This window comes from Quercus suber, unplaced genomic scaffold (genome assembly GCF_002906115.3).
Source record: "Quercus suber isolate HL8 unplaced genomic scaffold, Cork oak 2.0 scaffold_55, whole genome shotgun sequence".
NCBI classification, from domain to species: domain Eukaryota; kingdom Viridiplantae; phylum Streptophyta; class Magnoliopsida; order Fagales; family Fagaceae; genus Quercus; species Quercus suber.
The window spans coordinates 667,169-677,979 of NW_027069520.1; the positions used below are offsets into that span (position 1 = coordinate 667,169).

Below are 10,811 nucleotides of genomic sequence, written 5' to 3' on the forward strand. Positions count from 1 at the left end.
CGATTATCCTAAAAGTTTAAGCTATTAGGATATGATAAATTTAATCATTTAATCAAATGAATCTAACACTCCCCTTCACGTGTAGCCCAAAACTACCTTTTTAATAGGTGAGGTTTAACACATGGAATTTTAAACCCAATTGCTTCCAACAAGAGGGTTCCTCTTGTTAGCGTTAAAATGCATTAACACCTATCAATTCATTATTATTATGAACAACCAGGCCAGAGATTCACATTTCATGCTTGAATTAATTCGTCGCTAGTTTTTTCCCAGTTTAACATAGTTTCAAGTAGAAAATAAGATAAAAATTAAGATAAAGGCCTCTTCTTATTCAAGTTCAAACATCAAGTTGGCATCATGATTGACAATTGAAACATACGAGTTTCAAAGTAATGCTTCAAAGAAGAGATTTTAAATTTTAATCATGAGCTGCTTATTTAAATATTATCATAACTTTCCATCATGAGCTGCTTATTTCATATTAACACAAAGTCGTCAATACGAGGCCATGGTCTAGACGAACTTCAAACCCTGCAAATAACAAGTACAAAAGCAAACTTGAATTATGTTCTTCTCATAATTTATACACCTTAAGCAGTGGAAATACTAGATTGGGCATTTGGGCTTACTGAGTATACTCAATTTTGATTTTTCCTGCATCTGGATTAGCTATAGCAGAGAAAGCCTCTTGAGAGAGATCTATGGTTCCTCTACATCCTGGGGGACAATAATCGACGATTTTAACCACAACGCTGGTACTCTTGCAAGGTTGTGGCACGCCCTGATTGGTAGGCCCAGTGCATCTGACTCTATACATTCTCCCACATGCTGCCCTATTGCCCCATATTGCATCACTTGCTGCTGCTATCATGACACCATTGTTTTGATATCCATAGCACGAAGAGGCTGTCAATAGTCAACAAAGATTAAATGCAAGGGTTAGGGTATTTTATTTTCAGGTATTCACAGTTAGCGTTTTACAATCACCAAAGAGTATCGTAAATCAATTGACACTTACTGAAATTTCTAGCAAACATCTAGAGTTCAAATCTCTCTTCTCCATTGTAACTATCAAAACAGGGACAGAACTAACTTGGGGTTGAGGGGGGCCATGCCCACCCTCTTCCCCCCCCCCCGGGGAAAAAATATTCCCTAGTATATATATTAGCATAAAAAAAATACTTTTGGCTCTAAAATTAATATACTTGGCCCCCTCTCCCAAGCAATTTACAATGAAAAAAAATTATCAAATCATCTCTTGTTTGGTTGTCTCAAGAATGTCAAGAAAGACATTTAGCTAAACATTTGGACAATTTACAAATCCGGACAACAAGGAAAATCTACAAAACAATTCACATATTTAGGTAATAAAAAAAAAAAAAATCTTTGGACATGGTCTAAGTAAAAAAAAAAAATTATAAATCCTAGCAAAACAAATCACAAAAACCCAATAATCTTTACCCAATTTCTACCTCTCATTTGAGAACTCTTTGTCCCTCTCAAATAACTCCACCCCATAGTCACAAATACAACTCCTATGTTGCTAATCACTCCATCCACACACCAATTAGGGTCACTAGCAACTTGGATCAGTTGGTATCTTTAAATCAATCCATGAAAAAAATTTATTTTTTTAGAAAGCTGCTACTCTTTAACAGAACTCATGGAATTTTTTTTTTTTTTAATGATAGAATTTTATTAATTTTTAATGTTTTATTAGCTTTGGAACACACTTAGCATGCATGCATAAATGTAATACACGTGTGAAACAACAACAATCTATTGTTTTGAATCTTACCTAAACTGCCACCAGAGCATGTGAGTGATTAGTTTATTGGTAATACACTTTGTGCCTTAACTAAATTAATGGAGTGATGGGAAAAGTTTTATTATTTACATGGTTGAAGACTCAAAGTTACCGTTCATTATCATGTGATTGTTTAACAAATCTCTTTTTCTTTTCTTTTTTTACTACTTTTTCAAAATGGCAATTGTTTAAAGGGAAAGATCTCACATCTTTATGCTACCTCAACCTTAACCAAGTAATTATATAAAAAAACCTTAACCAAGACATCAATAATTGTCTCACCCTTTTTTTCACTGAATATTAGTGCATGATGTTGATTAACCATTATTTTAGTTGTTTTATTAAAGTAATACTAGATATGGATTTGAACTTTTAACTATAGTTTTTGTTTTTTTTTTTTTTTTTTTTAAGAATTTTTTTATATAGCATTATGAAGTTATTAGGTATAGAATTATGTAAAAGAATAAATAGATTTAAAAAAAATATATAATGTGGATAGAATAAAGAATTAGTCTAATCTCAGTCAGATCTTGAAAATATCAAAATGTGTCAATTGACTTACAGAACTCTTGATTATAAATATCTATTATTGATTTTAAAAAAAATACAAAATAAAAAAATTAAAAAATTAATGCTAATAATGCATCCTTGTCAACCTCTAGAATTAATATTCCAACTTTTTAAAATTCTTGAATAAAGAACTTTGGCCACCCCTAAGTTTAAATCCTAGTTCCATCCATGTATCAAATATATATATATATATATGACCATGAAAACGGATCAATTTTTTTTTTTTTTTTTTTGAGCAGTTCATTAGTGCCACCATTGGCCACTCCTTAAGACCAACGCCACCACATCGTCCAATTTTCATTTAAAATCCATTTTTGTTACTTTTGAGATGCAATATAGCTAATTAAGGTTTTTTTTTTTTTCCAGGTTTTGCTCACATCTATTTTCCAATTGATAATATAACTAATCCACTTTATTTTCTTGTGACATTAATGAACTTCATTTTGTAGATATAATCATAACAATTATTTTCAGTAAAATTTTGTAAATGAACCTTGCATTTGAAAAAAAAAAACAAGTAATATTTTTATATAATATAAACCCACCCACAACACCTTCTCTTGTTTTTTTTTTTTTTTTTTTTTGGTATATATATAATATAATATTCACATCTATCTCCCTCCTGTTTTTTGAATTATATAATATATAATAATCACATTTGAAAAAAAAAAAATTATATAATACAAACCCACCCCTCCAGCCACCTTCTCTTGCTTCACCAACCCACCAACAGCACTGCGACCCATCTATCTCACTCTTTGTGATTTCATTATATTTTATGAAATAAAAATGAGTTTTCATTATATATAGTAAAATAAATTTTTTTACTAAAAACATTTTTAGTTAGAAATATTTTACGCTTAGAAATTATTTTATGTGGAAACAAACGAAGCACTAATTAATTTTTATATTCCTTTCTCATTTTTCTTAAAATTTTCATATCTGGATTGATATTTTCTTTCTTTCTAAAAAAAATTGATATTTTCTTTAGATGATTTATAATTATAAAATATTCACAGATAAAAGAAACATTATCTACAATAAAAATTTTGTATCTAGAATGCAAAATTCACTTTAAAAGGATCTAAGAGAGATATTTGGTAGGTAGTCTCACCTCCAATTTTTGAAGAGTGTAATTGTCAAACTTGAATATAAAATTATAATATGACAAGAATAAAATGATTTCTAGTCCAAAAATAATAGAATCTAATTTATCAAAGTCACTATTATAACTTTTGATAGTCACCCAACAACCTTAACCTTCCCAAAAAAAGATAAATTTAACACATACTTAGATGGAAAAAGATTAATTATATAGGAATAGAATATCATGGTTTCAAACTTAAAATATGATTTTTTTTTTTTTTTTAAGCTTTCTATTGGATTGAATTTTCAACGGTCAACAATTTTGAGGGCTTCATGGTGCAAAGCTTTTCCATGTTTTTTTAAAATAGTTTTTCATTTAAGTTTTATTGCCTCAAAATTTTGGGGCCTTTTAAAAAAAAGGGTCTTACTTATGGTCTAGAGAAAGTCTATAGACAAAAAAAAAAAAAAAAAAAAAAAAAAAGAAAGAAAAAAAGAAAAAAAAAAAAAAATTATTGATGTGACAAATTGTTACTGGTAAGTTAAAAATTGAAGTCAATGGTGGACCCAAATAAGAACTAATAAAAGTTTATCAACTTAATAGTTGTGAAATTATTTATTTATTTAATATTTGTAGCATTGCTAGATGGTCTAAATGACCAAGCCTAGGAGTTGGCCCTAACTCTGTCCCACCACCACCACATAGATTTTGATTGACATTGTTGATCTATGTAGATATAAAATAAAATTGGCATTAAGTTTTGTTGTTTTTATTGTTGGTGTTATTGAAAATTATGTAGTTACGTTAGGGGTGGAGAATTTGAATTCTAAATATGTCTCCATTAAAAACACTAGAAAATTATAGATAAACTACAAAACATTTGGCCGCCTTAAGTTTTAAACACCATACGTACATGGATGTTTCTATTTTATTATTTACATAGTACATCTCTATGATTTTCAAATTCCAACATATTGATAAGGAAAGGCAAGTCCAAATCCTGTAAGAAATCGTGAAACCCAACACAAGAAGAAAAGTATAAAAAATGTCTAATTTATAGAAACTTAAAGAATGAGTATATGAAAGGTAAGTACTTAAATTAGCAAGAGATATGAAGAACCACTGGCGTGGTTGTACACACACAGTCCTTGTTAATAAATATATATAGATAATATTTTCTTCGTCAACATAAATAAAATAAAAAATTTCTATTGTTTGAGAAAAAAGACATATAGTAAGAAATTGATCATGTCATTGTATATTGTTAAATCCATTATATAATCTATAACATTCTTTGTATTTATAAATTAATAAAAAAATTTGCATATAAAAATACTCACGAACATAAGGAGGTGTATAGAAAGTGGCAGTCCCCTGCGCAGCATTTGCAACTGAGATGAGACATATGGCCATGGCCACCATGATCAAATCACGAATAATCACTCCCATTTTTGCTTAGAGAAATTCTGTAATAATATTATAGTACTTCTAATTTGTGATGCAAATATGTAAATTTGCCTCCAATTTATAAAGGAGCCATAGCAAACTGTACCTGTTATCATCTACGTCATTTTCAAGACTATGAATGGTTCAAATTTTCCGTCTTAGGTAATTGTCTTGAAGCGTAATTATCATTCTCACATGGACCACCTCTCTCCTTGACTTTACATGTGGAAAAAAAAATTGTACTTAGCACCTATGAGCATTCACATCACGTTTGTATCACTACTATTACTGTATATTTTAGAATAAAAACCCATTTCTTTTTATTTTAACTAATTATTTTCAAAACACCTACATCTAATTCTCTAGTATTTATACTCTATTTCATTATAATATCAGGCTTTCTTGATTTTTTTTTTTATATAAATAATTTCTCCCTATTTACACCCAACAACCAATGTTTACCCTTTTCCTTTACCCTTGGGTGAAACAAACAACTAATAAAAAAAATTACATAGAGTTCAAATTTGGTAAGGATGTGGTGTAAAACTCAAGTATAAGTTTTATACAATCCAATAAGAGATTGCCACATCAGTTTTTTACTAAAAACTTAATATGTTTTACCACACATAATAATATCTCAATAAACTCATAGTTAAATTGGATTTCAAATGAGTATTAGAATTGATTAAGTGTAATTGTGCCTATTCTTTAATATGTAATGTGATAATGTGGCATGTTGAGATTGGAGAGATAAAACTTGAGTTTTACATCACATCCTTATAGAATTTAATCTTTTTTGCATAAGCTACGGTTTCTCTTAAATTTGGATGTTAGGTTCTAAAAGTTTAGAACAATTGGTAAATCATGAACACAAACTTGTCTAGATGTACATCTTAGAGTTTATAGGTATTATTAGACAATGCTCAAGGTGATTCAAGCTGTAGAAAGAGGATTTTAGAATTTGCCTAGTCCCATCGATTGAGAGACAGGCTCAACCGTTTGCAATACGTATCTGCAGAATTTTAAGTTCGGCCCAACAGTAATTCAAGTCCAAAAAATATTAAGGTTTCAGATCTACTTCTAGTATAAAAAATAAACCCTAAGCACGTTTTTAATAAGACTTTTTAGAGAGAGAAGAGTATGCCTTTTTTGTATCTAGGGTTTTGTACCCAAAAAGCTCTTGCATAAGCTACGGTTCCTCTTAAATTTGGATGTTAGGTTCTAAAAGTTTAGAACAATTAGTAAATCATGAACACAAACTTGTCTAGATGTAGATCTTAGAGTCTATATATATTATTGAACAATGCTCAAGGTGATTCAAGCTGCAGAAAAAAGATTTTAGAATTTGCTTAGTCCGACCGATTGAGAGAAAGGCTCAACTGTTTGAAATACGTATCTGCAGAATTTTAAGTTTGACCCAACAGCAATTCAAGTCCAAAAAAGATTAAGGTTTCAGATCTACTTCTAGTATATAAAGGAAACCCTAAGCACGTTTTTAATAAGACTTTTCAAAGAGAGAAGAGTATGCATTTTTTGTATCTAGGGTTTTGTACCCAAAAAGTTCTTTCATGTCTTCTACCGGTGTTATTCCTTGAAGAATCTCAAGATCCGATGTTGTAGAAGTTGTTGCATTTTCTAGTCATCAAAGGGGCTGATGATCTGAACCTTCAAAGGTGGTCTTAGAGTCACAAATAGGAGAGTTTTTGTTGCTAAATCTTTGAGTGGAGTTTCAAAATCACAAATGTGGGTACTTGTGTTGCAAAGGCCAAGGAAAGAAGTAGTCCGTGAACTTGGAGCTATCATGGGATCGTGGTAGTAAGTTCAACGTGTAGTAGTAATAGGATGTTAGTAGTCTAAGTTCTTTTGTAAAACTTCAATTCTTTCTAGTGGATTTGCCTTTTACCTTAAGGATAGCTAGGTTAAATCATCCCCAGGTTTGATTTTCCTGAGTCATCATATCGTTGTGTTATTTACTTTTCCGCTGCTCTACATGATATGATTTTTTTGTTTTAACTTAGCTCTAAATAATAAACCTAAGTATTCACTTGGTTAATTAATTAGGTTAAACAATCTAATTTACAAGAATCTAAAAACCTAACATTGGACAAACACTATAGCAAGATCTTATTTTGCATAATTAATACATGAGCTAATATGAGTGATTTTTTGAGTTCATTGGGCAAATGTAAGGGCTTATGCTATTTTAACCAAACTAATATAAAAATACATGTAATATTGTTTAAACACTAAAAACTGTTGTTTAAATAACAGTAACAAACAACCTACAATTTTTGTGTGTTGGGTTTAGAGCATCCACAACCGGTTTCCATATCTCATCTTATTTTACCATTCCAAAAAGCAACTTTATCAATTATCCCATACCATTTTACAATACACCCAACATCCTAAAACTCTATTTTCCTCTTCTACTCATTAAAATAATATACCTACCTAATAAAATATATTTTTTCTTTTTTTTCTCTTTTCTCAATTTTCTCCCCCACACGTGTGCTTTCCAGAATCCTCCATTACTTTACTTTTCACCTTCTAAAAAAACCATCCTGGTTCTTCCATCCCATAATTCCGAGTTCTTCATCGACTGTTCCAATGTCGAACTCGATTTTCTCAACTTTCTTCCTTTGAAAGCAAGATAAAACGACCCATTTTGCGTCAAATTCGAAGCATCGTTCAACGATTTATTGCTGGTACGCAACGAAGTTTCACGGTTTTCGGAGTCCATAACGTTTTGTGAGTATTTCATCTGCAATCCATTTACCAAACAATAGCTGACCCTCCCTCCGATCTCCGCCACCCATTGATCCACCACCACAACGCAGCAACCCATAATCAACTGTCAACACCAAAAAAACAAAAAACAAAAAAAAAAAAAACAACAACAACAACAATCCTAGGCAGCAACTAAACAAACAATCACCGCCACGCCACCACTACCCTCAACCCAACAAAATCCCACCAGAACCAAAAACCCAAAAAAAAAAAAAAAACAAAAAAAACAAAAAAAAACCCACCAAACAAACCCAACAAAATCCCACCAGAACCAAAAACCCAAAAAAAAAAAAAAAACAAAAAAAACAAAATAAAACCCACCAAACCCAGAAACCAACCACCATATAATCCACCAAACCCAGCAAACCAATCAACCAAACGCCGGCCACCAAACCCAGAAACCGGCCACCATGTCAACACCACCAAACCCACCAAACACCGGTCTCCATGCCGATCTCCACATCGGTCTCCACGCCGATCTTGACTGCACTGACCTCCAACCACCACGCCCATCTCAGTTAAGCTACCTGCCTTGCCGCCACGCCAATCCAGCGTGAGCTCCGATCTGGCAGACTCAATTAAGAGAAGTGAGAGAGAGGGGATGAGAAAGAGAGAAGGAGGAGAGAGAAAAGATACAGAAAAAATGAGAGAGGAGAGAGAAATAACAATATGAAACGTGTTCTGGGCATTAAATTTTTTTTTTTTTTTAATAACATTCAGCTACAATATCATCTTACATTTGAGATGGTACTGTAGCTAAATCTTAAAAAAAAATTGACTTTTCACATATAGCCTTCCAATTGTGGATCAATTTTTGGACCAATATGTCAAATGTTAAGTACATTTGACATATAACTAGCCCATTGTGAATGCTCTATAAAGTTATGTCTATCACCTATAGTTGGCCACTTTATTGAGTTGTGGCCTAATCTGTTTACCCGGCGGCTTAAAATTGTCTGCCCGGCGGCTTATTGTAGCCCCACCTCTCTGGGTTTTCTTTATCTCTACATGTGGAAATTTATTTGCCCTTGGACCATAGCTAATATATCACATCAAGGTTACGTCATTTCCATGTGGAAATTTCTACATTCACTGCGCCATGTGACCATTGTCATGGTTACCTAATTTTTATTGAATATGGATGAAAGTTGGCTTTTTTTTTTTATTATTTTATTATTTTTTACTTTATACTTGTTTCATCTTTCTTAAATTATCATGTTAAGAGTTTTGTAGTTAATGGCCTGATATTATATATTTGACCAATTCTATTTTACTCCTCCTCTCACAGTCTCAATCTAAACAGATTAATAAGTGACAATGTTTGGTAATTCTTTGACAGTTGTTTAAGTGATACTTAAGACTTCAAAAGATTCGTGAGGTCTTATGTTTAAAATTCTTAAAAAATTACCACAGCGCATTTTTGGTGCAGTGATCATTCTACAAGAATAAGTACTTGTAGAGTGTGTGAATAAGGGCCAAGATTCAAGTTTTTAAGAGAGATTTTCACATATATATACTCTTATATTAAATTATAGTAAAATTTTTATCTTATAAAAAAATAAAATAAAATAAAAAATTCTTAAGAAATTCTTGGTTCAGTTGCTCAACACAAACGCAAAGTAAAAGAGAGAGTCAAACACAGTCATTAATGACCCAATTATGGTTCGACAATAGGCCAGGCTAGGGTGGGCTAATTTTATTTATTGTACTCATTATTCGCTCTTTTTTTTTCTTAAAAAATAAAGTGTCATGTTAATGAATACCCTTACAGTATTGGTTAAAAATTCAGTTAAAAAAAATTTTTATGAGAAAAAAAAAATTAATATTTTGATAGTTTTTTTTATTTCTCATAAAAGTGATGTCAAAACTTTCTTTAATTGGATTCTTAACCAATGTCCTAAGAGCACTCATTAGCATTTCTCAAAAAATAAAATGTTGAAATTTGTCAAGTGGTGTAATCTGTCTTACCTAGCTTACATGACATCGTACTTATTAACTGTGGATTGAACCATAACAAGATTTAATTTTCAGTTGTTTTTGCAAAAGACGGAGAGGTATTGCGGGCATTTCTAGGCTCACAGCGACATTTTTAGGCACATTCATGGTCAATGAATTTATCCGCCTAATTAATGATTCGGGTTTAGGGGTCTTGTAATTTATATCCATCGAGTCCACATGGACCACCTCTCTTGCTATCCTTATCCTTAATTTTGACTTGAGTTATTGACATTTACATAAAAAAAATCGAAAATGATGATAATATATTATAACGAGGATGTCAAACTCAATGCTCTAACATAACCTTGCTAGTAGATGACGGCAATGTAAGCAGGGGTGCCATGGGTATAGAAGATGGTCCATATTATCGGCAACGCATTAATTTACAATCTGTGTGCGGAATATAATGAAATTACTTGGTGCGGAAGACAATTAGTGAGTTTCTTTGAGGAGTGGTTTGGTAGATTTTTGGGGTCAAAAAATTACTTGTGATTATGTGTTGAGAGTTTAGTTGAGTTTATGTTGTGAAAGACTTATTGGGTGCATTGGGGTTTTGATCCATTAAAAACACTAGAAAATTATAGATAAACTACAAAACATTTGGCCGCCTTAAGTTTTAAACACCATACGTACATGGATGTTTCTATTTTATTATTTACATAGTACATCTCTATGATTTTCAAATTCCAACATATTGATAAGGAAAGGCAAGTCCAAATCCTGTAAGAAATCGTGAAACCCAACACAAGAAGAAAAGTATAAAAAATGTCTAATTTATAGAAACTTAAAGAATGAGTATATGAAAGGTAAGTACTTAAATTAGCAAGAGATATGAAGAACCACTGGCGTGGTTGTACACACACAGTCCTTGTTAATAAATATATATAGATAATATTTTCTTCGTCAACATAAATAAAATAAAAAATTTCTATTGTTTGAGAAAAAAGACATATAGTAAGAAATTGATCATGTCATTGTATATTGTTAAATCCATTATATAATCTATAGCATTCTTTGTATTTATAAATTAATAAAAAATTTGCATATAAAAATACTCACGAACATAAGGAGGTGTATAGAAAGTGGCAGTCCCCTGCGCAGCATTTGCAACTGAGATGA

At 31.3% G+C, this 10,811-nt stretch overlaps 1 protein-coding gene across 1 annotated transcript; it reads right to left on the reverse strand.

Moving 5' to 3' along the window:
- Positions 1-308: 308 nt before the first annotated feature.
- On the reverse strand, positions 309-4,955 carry LOC112015556 (EG45-like domain containing protein). Its single transcript, XM_065772252.1, has 3 exons — positions 4,802-4,955; positions 630-906; positions 309-531 (listed from the first exon to the last, which is right to left on the reverse strand). Exons 1-3 carry the CDS (start codon positions 4,908-4,910, stop codon positions 525-527), a joined length of 393 nt encoding a protein of 130 aa, XP_065628324.1. The 5' UTR covers positions 4,911-4,955; the 3' UTR covers positions 309-524.
- Positions 4,956-10,811: the final 5,856 nt, after the last annotated feature.